The sequence below is a fragment of the Pongo abelii genome, chromosome 3, assembly GCF_028885655.2.
Source record: "Pongo abelii isolate AG06213 chromosome 3, NHGRI_mPonAbe1-v2.0_pri, whole genome shotgun sequence".
Taxonomy (NCBI): Eukaryota; Metazoa; Chordata; class Mammalia; order Primates; family Hominidae; genus Pongo; species Pongo abelii.
In genome coordinates this window covers 166,868,518-166,883,273 of record NC_071988.2, presented here as the reverse complement: position 1 = coordinate 166,883,273, position 14,756 = coordinate 166,868,518, and the positions used below count along the sequence as shown (strand labels likewise).

The following is a 14,756-nucleotide window of genomic DNA, read 5'->3' as shown; positions in this document are numbered from 1 at the left end:
GGGGCTGGAGAGCAGTGAGTAAGGAGGAGAAATGGTAAAGTGGATTGCAAATGTAATTAGACATGGTGGGACAGATTATATGAACTCTCGTAGGCCCTGAAAAAGAGTATTGATTTTAAGTACAAAGGGAAACCACTGGAGGTGTTAAGCAGGAGAGGAAGATGATCTGATATAGAATTTTTAAAAGATCACTGTGTCCACTGTGGATAATGGTTGGTAGTGGCATAATGGTGAACACCAATGGAGGAAATGGTGTTATAGTAATTTATGATGTTGATTTGGACTAGGCTTAAGAGCTGTTGATATGGAAAGAAATGATGGCTTTGGGATATATTTTTAGAGGTGGAATAAATACGATTCATGGGAGGAAACCTTCAGAGTGACCTTTCTGGCAGAACAACTCATACTGTTTCCTGAGTTGAGAAAGGAGGAGGGAGTGGAGGGAGTAAATAGATTTTGGGTCGAAAAATAAATAATTTGATTTATATATGTAAATTTTGAGATGCCTAATTATTTTTCTAGTTGAAATGTTTAGTAAGCAATTGACTGTAGAGGCTGGGAGCTCTGCTTGAAGTTCTGGGTTGGAGATACAAATTTGAAGGTCATCAGTGTGCCAATGATATTCTAAGGGAACTGGACTAACTCACCTAGGGAGAGAATTTAGAGAAAAGAATAAAGCTTTGGGACACTTGAAGATGAAGAGATCTGGCAGAGTAGTGAAGGAGGTGTCAAAGGATACTAAGAAGTGGCTAGTGAGCTAGGAGGAAAACCAGGAGAGTGAGAAATCGTGGATAGAAGTCAAGAGGAAACAAGTGTTTCAGGAAGTTAGTTAATTCTTCATTTCTCTTTTATTTTTATTCTTTGAGGTGGAGTCTCACTCTGTTGCCCAGGCTGGAGTGCAGTGGTGCGATCTCAGCTCACTGCAACCTCCACCTCCTGGGTTCAAGTGATTCTCCTGCCTTAGCCTCCCAGGTAGCTAAGATTGTAGGTGCGCACCACCACACTCAGCTAAATTTTTTTATTTTTAGTTTAGACAGGGTTTCACCATGTTGGCCAGGCTGGTCTCAAACTCTTGACCTCAAGTGATCCGCCCGCCTCAGCCTCCCAAAATGCTGGGATTATAGTCATGAGTCATTTCGCCTGGCCTCATCTCTTTATTGTTGTACTAATACTTCATATTATAATTTATTTGCTTAAATCTATCAGTGCTGTCCGTTAGAACTCAGTGCACCATGCAGTGAGGTAACCACTAGCTACATGAAACTATTGAACATTTGAAATGTTACTACTGTTACTGAGGAACCAAATTTTTAATTTTACTTAGTTTAAATGTATATGGCCACAGTGTAGGTCTAGTGCATGATATAGATGAACTTCTCTGCGGAGACCATTTGTTATCTATCTTTAGGTCTTCATAGTTAAGACATTTGCCTCAGTTAAAATAGCCCCTTAGCAGAGCCTAAGGAGGTTGCAGCTGCAGTGAGCTGTGATCGTACCACTATACTCCAGCCAGGGCAACAGAATGAGACCCTGTCTCCAAAAAAAAAAAAAACAAAACCAGCCCCTTAGCAAATGTTAAAGTAGTTGTGTTAATAGATATGCTTGAAAGGAAAGTGACTGTTTTATTCATAAAGGCAGTCTAAGCTTAGCTGCTCAAATATGTCTCTAGTGGTATTGTGTTAGTGCTCTTGCTCCACTAATGCTGCTTAACAAACAACCCTAGTCTCTCAGTGGCATGATCAGCCAAATTTACTTTGTGCTTTGGTGATGGCTCGGCTTTAGGCTGTGAGTCAGGTTCAAGTCTGCTCCATTTGTCCAGGCATATTCTCTTAGTGGAGTGCAGAGCATTCAGAAGACCAAGCCAGACTTTCAAGCACATTTACAGCCTCTGCTTGTGTCACAGTCTATTGACTGAAGTAAGTCATGATTTAGCCCCAATATTGACTGGAGTGCAGAATCGTATTCCTCCCGTGGAGAGTGGGGAGAGAAGCATGAATATTTACCAAACAATAACAATAATCATAGATGAATACTGATTTTCTTTTCTTTAGGGCAGTTGTTCTCACCAGGGGATGCTTTTACCCTCCAGGGTACAAAGTCTGGAGATATTTTTGATTGTTGTGATTACTGGGGACATGAGGGTGGGGGGAGTTGGGGAGTTGGGGGAGTGTTTTTATTGGCATCTAGTGGGTAGAGCCCAGGGATACAGTGAAATACCTTTCAATGCACAGGACACTCCCCGTACCAAACAAAGAATTATTCAGTCCAAAATATCAGTAGTGCCATGATTGAGAAACCTTGCCTTAGAGGAGTAATTCTAACATTTTAGCATGCGTCAGAATCACCTAGAGGATTTATTAAAACATAAACTCCCAAAAGGGCTAAGCTCTCAAAGTTTCTGATGTATGTCTAGAATTCCTAACAAGTTCCCAGGTGATAATGATGCTGCTGGTCTAGGAACGACACTGTATGAACCACTGCATTAGAGAACCAGTACATCATGTAATAACTGCATTAGAGAACCAGTACATCATATAAAAGTTTTTTTCTGTGTAATATTGTTAGTTATGTGGATTTTCTGGATACCTGTGAAAGCAGTTATCATAGATACGTCTTTGTTTTAGTTCTTTTGTTTAAATTAAAACAATTCAGGGCCAGACACGGTGGCTCATGCCTGTAATCTAAACACTTTGGGAGACTGAGGCGAGTTGATCACTTGAGGTCAAGAGTTTGAGACCAGTCTGGCCAACATGGTGAAACCGTATCTCCACTAAAAATACAAAAATTAGCTGGGCGTGTTGGCAGGCGCCTGTAATCCCAGCTACTCTGGGGGAGGCTGAGGCAAGTCTTCACTCTTACGTCCTTCATATTTTGACTTTTATTTTTTGAAGCTGTGCCCCCTGCAAAGGTGAGCTTCAGCTACCTGCAACAGTCACTTCTGGGAATTGCTTGAACCCAGGAGGTGGAGGTTGCAGTGAGCCGAAATCGCGCCACTGCACTGCAGCCTGGGCGACAAAGCGAGACTCCATCTTAAAAAAAAAAAAAAGAAAAAAAAATTCAAATACAATACTAAGTGGGAAGCTTTGGAAAAGAGGTTGAGATGGGATTGGCACATAAGCAGATGTTTGTAAGAGGTTCCGTTTGTAAGGCGTATTGAGGAAGCAAAAGTTGGTAATCATACTTAGTATTTCAGGCATAAAGATTTAGACTAATGAGTACTTGAAGATATTAGACCTGCTTAGTTGTACTATGATACTTCCTAAGCAATAAATTAGACAAATTTTAAATGATCAGTTTTGAATTATAGGACATTTCTTATTCTGAATAAATTATTCAGATTTGTGTTTATTTTTTTTTGCATTTTAAGAACAAATACTATTTTTTTCTTTGAACGTCTTTGAACACATACATAATAAAGTTGTGAAATGAAGGCGAAAAAAAACCTAGCTGAGGTAGCCAAAATAAAATAACTGAAAAAAAAAACCTTTTAATCAATAGAAGATTAAACTGTGGAGCTTTTAAGGAAGAATCGTGATTTAGTTATTCTGTATTAGGGAACTCGTAAACTAGTACTAAAAAGAAAAAGAGAGTTAAGACCTATAACTCTTTATATTGGAGGTAAAACAGTTATTTTTATTTTTATTTTTATTTTTTTGTCCGGTTCTCACACTGTTGCCCAGGCTATAGAGTGCAGTAGTACAGTCATGGCTTACTACAGCCTCGAACTCCAGGACTCAAGTCCCCTGCCTCAGCCACATGAGTGCCATCACGCCTGGCTAAGTTTTTTTATTTTTTGTATAGACAGTGTCTCACTATGTTGCACAGGCTGGTAAAACAGCTTTTTATCTTGTAACTTGCATTACCTAATATTCTGGATTAGCTTTAGCAATATTGTGTAAAGAACGAAGCATGATTTGAAGCATGACTGTCCAATAGAATATGTAATGTAAAATACATATACAATTTCATGTGGAATTTTATAGTAGCTACGTTTAAAAGGGCTAAAAATAGGTGAAATTAATTGTAATAATATTTTTAAATTTAGTATAACTGGACTACTATTACTAATGACATATTTTACATTTTGTCCTAATCTTCAAACCAGTGTGTATTTTAACACTTACAGCACATCTTAATTTGGACTTGCTATGTTTCAAGTAGCCACATGTGGCCAGTGGCTACCATATTGGACAGTGCAGATTTGAGAGTTACGGAACAAGTTATAGCCCAATTTTTACATTTTATCGATGTATATGGCCCAGGACAGCTTTGAATGCAGACCAAATTAGTAAACTTTTTTGAAACATTATGAATTTTTTTTTTTTTTTAGCTCATCAGCTATTGTTAGTGTTAGTGTATTTTATGTATGGCCCAAGACAGTTCTTCTTCCAGTGTGGCCCAGGGAAGTCAAAAGATTAGACACCCCTGGTCTGTGTGATCTGGCTCCTTTGATATGTCTGGCTTATTTCCTGCATCACACCAGTGTATTGCCTTAGCTCTCAAAGGACCCACTGTTGTTTTCCATATATGCCATTTTTCTTGATTCATGACATTACATGCTTATCTCTTTGCTGAATGCCCCTGAATCTTACAATTCTACCTCTTTATCTAGCTAACTAGTACTTTGAAATTGAATGCAAAACTCATTTTCTCTGGATAAACTTCTTTTATCCACTAGTATGCGTGATAAAGGCAGCAGATGCAAATTTAAGATACAAATCCATTCATGTTTGGATTACGTGGAACAGGCGTAGTGTTAATATCCATAATAGTGACTGAATGTGGTGGCACATGCTTGTGGTCCCAGCTACCTAGATGGCTGAGGTGGGAGGATTGCATAAACCCAGCAGGTCATGGCTGCAGTGAGCTTTGATGGTGCTACTGCATTCCAGCCTGTGTGTCAGAGCAAGACCCTGTCTCAAAAAGAAAAAAAAAAAAGATCTGTAATAGTAAAAGTGTTATGAATAATAAAAGACCTAAGTTTATTGAAAATATAGGAGGATATGAATAAGCATGAAAATATAAATATTAATAAATGTGAAATACAATTTTTTAATCTGTCAGGTGAGTAAATATTTATAAGATTAACTGCATTTTTGCCTGGGTGCAGAGCAGTGCTATCCAACAGAAATGTAACACAAACCACATTTGTAATTTAAAATTATCTAGCAACAACATTAAAAAAATTTTATAAAAGTGCAATTCTGTTTTTCTCAATATGTTCAAAATATCACTTCAACATATAATCAATATAAAAACATTAAATATATATTTAAAGTTTTTGTCATACAAACTCTTCAAAATCTAGTATATTAATTTCAGAACATACCAACTTTTACTAGCCATTGAGAGGGAATAGATATTCTTTTACATTTTTGGTGAGGAAATGTTTTGGAGGACAATTTGGCAATATTTATCAAATTAAAGATTCAAATGACCCAGGATTCCAGAAATAGGAATATTTCTAGGAATATATGTATTCTCTAGAAATAACATATATTTAAAGATTGTAGACAGATAGGTATTTATTGCAGTATTGTTTGTAATAGCAAAACGTTGGAAACAACCTAAATGTTCTTCAGAGGTGTGGTGAGATAATTGTGATATTTCCAGACAGTGGTAGACTATACAACCTTAAAAAATATGGAAGCTGTTTATGTTGAGTTATATGAGCTAATAAATATTAGATTATTTAACATATATAAAATGTTTAGAATGCGCCTGGCACATAGTTAATGTGATATCAGTGTTTGTTATTGTTATTATTGTTAATTTATTGATATGGAATAAATATTCGTATGGTAAAAAACTCCAGATATGTTAAGTAAAATTAAAAAACACCAACATGCAGAGCTATTTATTGTATGCTATCATTTGTTTAAAGAAAGGGGAATAAAAAGAATACATATATGACTGCTTGTATATGCATATAGTATCTGTGAAAGGGCATGCAATAAACTGAAAACATTAACTATATTTGGAGAGAAGAATGAGATGGTAGATAGTGACTTTTCACTGTGTCCTCTTCCTTTTGGATTTGTTCCATAATGAATATATTTCTTAGTGTAAAATTGAAATGTAAGTTAAACTTATTTCTCTTATTAAAAAGTCGGCATTTTACCATTAAATCAGATTCATTTCTAAAATTAGTATGAATTATTGTGGTTTTAATCAGGAAAAAACACAGGATTGTACAACATCGTTTATGTAGAATGGACGGAGAATATGGGATTCTGGGTAAATTTAATTTTGATTAATCAGAATTTTAATCAGAAGTATTTGGTTTCAAAATATGTATGCCTTTTGAAAATATTTTTAAGTCATCTTTTTTCTTGTCTCAGTAAGCATGGCATATTGAACTTATTAGAATGTGTTTATTTTTGAGGATTTTGTGCTTAGTCATTCTTACTATCAACTTGCAAAAAGCACAAGAAACTGAGTTTGAATACATACGTTCTTTAAAATATATCTGGCTGGGCGTGGTGGCTCATGCCTGTAATCCCAGCACTTTGGGAAGCTGAGGCGGGTGGATCACCTGAAGTTGGGAGTTCGAGACCAGCCTAACCAACATGGAGAAACGCCTTCTCTACTAAAAATATGAAATTAGTCGGGCGTGGTGGCGTGTGCCTGTAATCCCAGCTACTTGGGAGGCTGAGGCAGGAGAATCGCTTGAATCCGGGAGGCGGAGCTTGCGATGAGCTGAGATTGTGCCATTGCACTCCAGCCTGGGCAACAAGAGTGGAACTCTGTCTCAGAAAAATATAATATCTCCTAGAAGATGTTTTTTAAAAAGGTGACAACAAAATAACTTGATCCTAATATAGGCTTTATATGTGCAAGTGATATTTCTCTAAGAATTGAGCTCTGAATAAAAGGGTAGAAGAATTCTGGTTAATTTAAGTTTCACAGCTGGGTGCTATGGCTTATGCCTGTAATCCCTGCACTTTGGGAGGCCAAGGCAGGAGGATTACTTGAGGCTGGGAGTTCGAGGCTAGCCTGGGCAACACAGCAAGACCCTGTCTACAAAAAATAAATAAATAAATAAATTTAATATTTCTGACCTTTCTGTTTATCAAAATTTCTGGACAAATACATATGTTAGTTTTATGTTTTGCATGTATAGTTCTTTCTTTTTCACAGGGATTTATTGACACTTTTGGTGTTTTTAGGATTTGGAGTGGATCAGTTACGAGATGACAATCTAGAAACTTATTGGCAATCAGATGGTTCCCAGCCTCATTTAGTGAACATCCAATTCAGGTAATTAATACATTTTCAAATTTTTCATCTAGTGTAGGTTATAGACAAATCTATTTTATTAACATAAAAATTAAAGATAGAAATTACAATGAAATACACTTAACTTTTTAAACTCTGAAGTCTTTTAGATTATTTTTCTGTTTAGTTAGATTATTAGCATTTTAAAGTTACTCTGTCTTATTTTTTATGAATTTTCTTATGGTATATTGCATAGTTCCTTTTATGTAGATGTTTCTCAAATATACTTTTCAATATAATTTATTTTTTGCAGGTACTTTCCGAAAGATATATTTTGCTTATGGTCCAATACAATACCTTAATGTATCGTATTAAGTAAACCTGGAGTGATGATCGTAAGTTTTTTAGCTGTGGAATATTCATATAACTTCTCAAATTTTTACTTTTATTTAGAAAAAAATTTTTTTTTTTTTTACTTAGAACCTTTAAGGACATTTTCCTTTTTGATAATGCTTTTTGAGGGGAAAGGAAAACAGCCACATGTTTGTCAATGATTTGAATGTATTTATTATCAGATTTTTAAAATTTTAAATAGAGACAGTTGGCCGCTATGTTGGCCAGGCTGGTCTTGAACTCCTGGCCTCAAGCATTCCTCCCACCTCAGCCTCCCAAAATGCTGGCGTTCCAGGAGTGAACCACTGGGCCTGGCTGAATTTATTGACATAGTTGGAAACCAGTTAACTCAGCTATCTTGTTCCACTTATACCATCTTTTTTTTTTTTTTGAGATGGAGTTTTGCTCTTGTTGCCTGGGCTGGAGTGCAATGGCGTGATCTCGGGTTACTGCAACCTCCGCCTCCCAGGTTCAAGCGATTCTCCTGCCTCAGCCTTCGAGTAACTGGGATTACAGGCATGCGCCAGCATGCCCGGCTAATTTTGTGTTTTTAGTAGAGATGGGGTTTCTCCATGTTGGTCAGGCTGGTCTCGAACTCCTGACCTTGTGATTCCACCTGCCTCGGCCTCCCAAAGTGCTGAGATTACAGGAATGAGCCACTGCACCTGGCTTATACCATCTATTTTAACATTCTATAGCATCGTGTTTTTAGTTGTTTGCTTTTATTGTCCTAGAGTACAAATCAGCAAATTTCCAACAGGCCAGATAGTGAATATTTTAGACTTTGTGGGCCATCTTATCTGTTTTGCAGCTACAGTGCTCAGTTCCACTGTTATAGCACAAAGGTGGCCCTACATGGTGCGTAAATGACAGAATTTAGCTGTTCTAATTAAATTTTATCTTACAAAAGCAGATGTTAGGCAGGATTTATTTATTTTCCTTCTGACTTTTATTTTAGTTTAAGGGAGTACATGTGCAGGTTTGTTATATGGGTAAATTGCCTTTTGCTGGGGTTTGGTGTACAAATTATTTCGTCATCCAGGTAGTAAACATAGTACCTAATAGGTGGTTTTTTGGTCCTCACCTTCTTCCTTTCCTTCACCTCAAGTAGGCGCCCGTGTCTATTGTCCCCTATTTTGTATCTATATGTATTCAATGTGTGTTTTTTTTTTTGTTTTTTTTTTTGAGACGGAGTCTCTGTTGCCCAGGCTGGAGCGCAGTGGCGTGATCTTTGTTCACTGCAACCTCTACCTCTCAGGTTCAAGCGATTCTCTTGCCTCAGGATCCCGAGTAGCTGGGATTACAGGTGCCTGCCACCACGCCCAGCTAATTTTTGTATTTTTAGTAGAGACAAGGTTTCACCATGTTGGCCAGGCTGGTCTCAAACTCCTGACCTCAGGTGATCTACCCACCTCGGCCTCCCAAAGTGCTGGGATTATACGTGGGAGCCACCACACCCAGCCATGTGTTCAGTGTTTAGTTCCCACTTTTAAGTGAGAACATGCAATATTTGGTTTTCTGTTTCTGTGTTCTCTTAGGATGCCGGCCTCCAGCTGCATCCATGCTGCTGCAAAGGACATGATTTCATTCTTTTTTATGATTGTGTGGTGTTCCATGGTGTATGTTTACCATATTTTCTGTATCCAGTCCACTGTTGATGGGCATCTAGGTTGATTCCATGTCTTTGCTATTGCGCATAGTGCTGCAATCAACATATGTGTGCATTTGTCTAATGGTGAAATGATTTAAATCCCTTTGGATATATACCCAGTAATGGGATTGCTTGGTCGAATAGTAGTTATGTTTTAAATTCTTTGAGAAATCTCCAAACTGCTTTCCACAGTGGCTGAACTAATTTACATTACCACCAGCAGTGTATAAGCATTCCCTTTTTTTCACAACTTCACCAGCATCTGTTATTTTTTTTTGACTTTTTAGTAATAAACATTCCAACTTGTGTGTGAAATGGTGTCTCATTGTGGTTTTGATTTGTATTTCTCTAGTGATTAGTGAGGTTGACCATCTTTTCATATGCTTGTTGGCTGTATGTCTACTTTTGAGGAATGTCTGTTCATGTCCTTTGCCCATTTTTTAATAGAGTTGCTTTTTTCTTGTAAATTTAAGTTCCTTATAGATTCTGGATATTAGACCTTTGTCAGATGCATAGTTTGCAAATATTTTTTCCCATCCTATAGGTTGTCTGTTTACTCTGTTAATAGTTTCTTTCGCTGTGCTGAAGCTCTTTGGTTTAATTAGGTCCCACTTGTCAATTTACATTTTTGTTTTAATTGCTTTTGGAGTTTTTGTCATGAAGTCTTTATTAGGTCCTATGTTCTAGGTATTTCTAGGTATTTCCTAGGTTTTCTACCTGGGATTTTATAGTTGTAGGTTTTACATTTAGGTCTTTTATAAATCTTGAGTTGATTTTTGTATATGGTGAAAGGGAGGGGTCTGATTTCAGTCTTCTGCTTATGGCTAGCCAGTTATCCCTGTACAATTTATTGAATAGGGAGTTCCTTCCCCATTGCTTGTTATTGGCCAACTTTGTTGAAGATCAGATGGTTGTAGATGTGCAGCTTTATTTGTGGGTTCTCTAACCTGTTCCATTGGTCTCTGTGTCTGTTTTTGTACCAGTACCATGCTATTTTGGCTACTATTGTTTTGAAGTGTAGTTTGAAGTTGGGTAATGTGATGCCTCCAGCTTTGTTCTTTTTGCTTAGTATTGCTTTGGCTATTGAGGCTCTTTTTTGGTTCCATATGAATATTAGAATAGTTCTCTAATTCTGTGAAAACTGTCAGTAGTTTGATTGGAATAGCATTGAATCTATAAATTGCTTTGGGCAGTTATGACCATTTTTTTTTAAACAATATTGGTTCTTCCCGTCCATGAGCATGGGATGTTTTTCCATTTGTTTGTGTCATCTCTGATTTCCTTCAGCAGTGTTTTGTAATTCTTGTAGAGATCTTTTGCCTCTTTGGTTAGCTGTATTCCCAGGTATTTTATTATTTTTGTGTGGCTGTTTTGAGTGGAATTGTGTTCTTGATTTGGCACTCAGCTTGTATGTTATTGGTATATAGAAACGCTATTGATTTTTGTATATTGATTTTGTATCCTGAAACTTTGCTGAAGTTGTTCATCAGATCTAGGAGTCTTTGGGCAGAGACTATGGGGTTTTCTAGGTGTAGAATTATATTGTCTGCAAACAAAGATAGTTTGACTTCCTCTCTTCCTATTTGAATGCCTTTTATTTTTTCTCTTGCCTGATTGCTGTGGCTAGGACCTCTAGAACTATGTTGAATAGAAGTGGTGAGAGTGGGCATCCTTGTCTTGTTCTGGTTCTTAAGGGGAATACTTCCTTCCAGTTTTTGCTCGGTATGATGTTGTCTGTGGGTTTGTCATAGATGGCCCTTATTATTTTGAATTATGATCCTTCAATGCCTAGTTTGTTGAGGATTTTTAACATGAAGATATGCTGAATTTTATTGAAAGCCTTTTCTGCATCTCTTGAGATGATGATGTGGTTTTTGTTTTTAGTTCTGTTTATGTGATGAATGACATTTATTGATTTGCATATGTGAAGCTTATCTTACATCCCAGGAATAAAGCCTACTTGATTGTGGTGGATTAGCCTTTTTTTGATGTGCTGCTGGTTTCAGTTTGCTAGTATGTTATTGAGGATTTTTGTGTCGATGTTCATCAAGAATATTGGCCTGAGGTTTCTTCTTTTACTGGGTCTCTGCCAGGTTTTGGTATCAGAGTGATGCTGGCCTTATAGAATGAGTTAGGGAGGAGTCCTTCCTTCTCAGTTTTTTGCAATCGTTTCAGTAGGGTTGATACCAGCTCTTTCATATACTCTGGGGTTCTCTGAATTTCCTGAATTTGGATGTTGACCTCTTTAGCGAGATTGGGGAAATTTTCATGGACAATATCCTCAAATATATTTTCCAATTTGCTTGTTGTTTCTCCCTCTCTTTCAGGGACCCCAATGAGTTGTAGGTTTGGTCTCTTTACATAATCTCATATTTCTCAGAGGTTTTGCTCATTTTTTAAAAAATTCTTTTTTATTTTATTTTATTTTATTTTATTTATTTTTTTTTTTTGAGACAGAGTCTCGCTCTCGCCCAGGCTGGAGTGCAGTGGCACAATCTCGGCTCACTGCAAGCTCCGCCTCCTGGGTTGACGCCATTCTCCTGCCTCAGCCTCCCGAGTAGCTGGGACTACAGGCGCCCGCCACCACACCCACCTAATTTTTTGTATTTTTAGTAGAGACGGGGTTTCACCGTTTTAGCCAGGATGGTCTTGATTTCCTGACCTCGTGATCCACCCGCCTCAGCCTCCCAAAGTACTGGGATAACAGGTGTGAGCCACCACGCCCAGCAAATTCTTTTTTATTTTTGTCTAGCTGAATTGATTTGAAGAACCAGTCTTTGTGCTCTGAGATTCTTTCCTCAGCTTGGTGTGTACTGATGTTAACACTTCTGAATGTATTATGAAATCCTTGTAGTGAGTTTTTCAGCTCTATCAGATCAGTTTGGTTCTTTCTTAAAATAGCTATTTCGTCTTTCAGCTCTTGATTCATTTTACTGGATTCGTTAGATTCCTTGGATTGGGTTTCAACTTCCATCTGCATCTTAATGTTCTTCACTGCCATCCAGATTCTGAATTCTGAATTTCAAATGTCTGTCATTTCTGTCATTTCAATCCGGTTAAGAACCATTGCTGGGCAACTAGTGTGCTCATTTGAAGGTAAGAAGACACTCTGTCTTTTAGACTTGCCAGAATTCTTGCTCTGGTTCTTTCTCATCTGTGTGGGAAAATGTTCCTTTAATCTTTGAAGTTCCTGTCCTTTAGATGGGACTTTTTTGCTTTTATCTTCTTTGATATCATCTTTGATGTTATCTTTTTTGCTTTTATCTTCTTTGACTGTGGTACAAGTTGGGTTTAGTTGACTGGCTTCATTTCTGGATGATTTCAGGGTACCAAGGCTCAGCTCAGCACTCGTGGGTTGCATGCTGTAATCCAGAGGGCCTTTGAACAGACCCAAAACCTTGTTCTCTGGCCCTTCAAGCAACTGCTGTACTGGAAGGGCCACGGTGTTTCCAGTCTGCTGGCAACAACACTCCAATGAGGGGTACAGTCAAAGCAGTCAGGGGAAGTCTGTGGGCAAATGTATGCTGGCAGCAGCCCATCTGCGAAAGCTTTCTGATGGTTAGGTGGGGTCTGTTGGTGAAAAAGCTATGGCAGTGGCCTCTGGGAAGCACCTCAGTAGGTCATCTGAGGCTGTGCTGCAATCAGACACAGCCAAGCAGGGACCCTGGGAGAGACTGGCAGACAAAGTGTTGCTCAGATCAGACTGGCCCCATCCCATGGGTAAGATAGCCCTATCTTGTGCAGGTCCAACAGTCAACAAAGGCCAAAGCTACCTAGAGGTACATGACAAGCCTTAAGGGACAGGCATCCCTGGCTGTGCTCCACTGTAGCCATTTCCATGCCAAACCCTCTGGGCTCCACACAGGCTGGGGTCCTGTGCCTGCTAACTCTCCAAGCAGCACTCCCTGCTGGTTCAGATGCCCGTGGGGCTTGTGGGGCCTCCTGCTGCTAGAATTCTGGAGATACATGGTGAGAGTGGACTACTCCACACCTCTTTAATTAATTCCTTCCCCAGGAGCTGCTCAGGGCCAGAAATGAGTCCTGGTGCTCAGCAACCCCATTCAGGGTTCCTAGCTTACTCGCCTTTCAGCCCAGGGTCTGCTTGGTCCTCCCTCTGTCCACCCTCAATGCCTTCCTTCTGACAGTCTGCTTAGAGTATGCTTGTCTTCTTCATGGTCTGGTCTCTCGGTGAATGAAGCTCTTCCTGGCCGCATCTAGTTGACCACCTTGGCTCTGATGAACCCTGAGATTCTTTTTAAATAAAAGTTTTATTTAAGATGGTTGTTAAAATTAAAATAAAAGTTAGGTACTAGTCTCTTTATTAGTAAATAATGTAATATAAAATTATAGTTCTACATTTAATCCACTTCTCTTCCTTCCTTTTGAAGAGTGTAAGCTCAAGATGGGAAAGGAGGACAAAGCCAGAAGTGTGAAAGATATTTAAGCAGTTTTAGTTGACAATGAGTTTAGTTTCAGTTAACAGTGTGATGTGGTTGCTAAAAAAGCTAGTATGACTTTGGGATGCAATAAGATAAGCATAGAGTCTATGAAGACCTCCTGGTGTGTTGTGTTCCGTGTCGGCTTCCCCTGCTAACACTGATAAAGAAGGTCTAGGATGTGCTCAGAAGAGAGTAGGCAGAATAGGGGATTGAAGCCAAACAATAATAAAAAAAAAATTTGGAACCTATGGTCTGCCGAAAACTTTGGGGGACATGGTAGCTTTCTTTCCGTAATTTGAAAGATTTATACTTTGTGGAGGAATTAGATGTTTTGTATGTGTCACCTCATAAGAAAAAACTTCGTCCAAAAGGTAAGAGCTACACAAAGACCAGTTATGGCTTAGTATAAAGAAAACTTTTAAAAATTGGAACTGATAAAGATAATTTATCTGCTTGATAGTAATAGTTGCTACCTGTCAGAAAAATTTTGAACCTGGTTATTTATTGGAATAGATGGTGGTTAGATTACATGATCCTCTAAGCTCATGTTTAGTCCTGATGGTTCTGATTAGGTTTAATTAAAATACATTATGCTTCACTTGCTGAATGTTCAGCATGCTTTTTTTGTGAAATAGCTTTAAATGTTAGAATATGAACATAATTTAAAGTGTGAAATATTTCCAAATTCAAGAATAGACACACTAGCAATTAAGTATCACATAGGGCTCATACATTGAAAATCTAATTTGGAAAATTTTCTTATTTCTTGGTTTTTCTTTGGAGGAAGGTGCTGTTCTGTCAGCCATGCAGAAAACTTACAAAGAAATGATCTTCATAAAAATTTGAATAGAATATATTAAAAACTGTTACCTATTACATGAATAAATGAAGGGAAAAAGCCCTCTGCCTTCCTCAAAAAGAGAGGTAATTTTTCTTGGCAGTTAGGAGAAATAAGTCCTAAGGTAGAGAGGGGGAAGGAAAAAATACAATAAGAAAATGAAATGTTCTTTGAATGTGTAATTTTGTACTTAAATGGAAAATAGAGAAGCTTTTTG

At 38.0% G+C, this 14,756-nt stretch overlaps 1 protein-coding gene across 19 annotated transcripts in view; it reads left to right on the top strand.

Annotated features, from left to right (window-relative positions):
• Positions 1-14,756, top strand: part of ANAPC10 (anaphase promoting complex subunit 10) — a 209,576-nt gene that overhangs the window by 9,294 nt on the left and 185,526 nt on the right. For all 19 annotated transcript variants that reach the window (XR_010139802.1, XR_008524790.1, XR_008524791.1 and 16 more), the window contains one exon: positions 7,170-7,260. Coding sequence is in view for 16 of the 19 variants with exons in the window: in XM_054554527.2 (XP_054410502.1) it covers positions 7,170-7,260 (91 nt within the window). In the remaining 3 variants the exon portion in view is untranslated. The remainder of the gene's footprint in view (positions 1-7,169; positions 7,261-14,756) is intronic.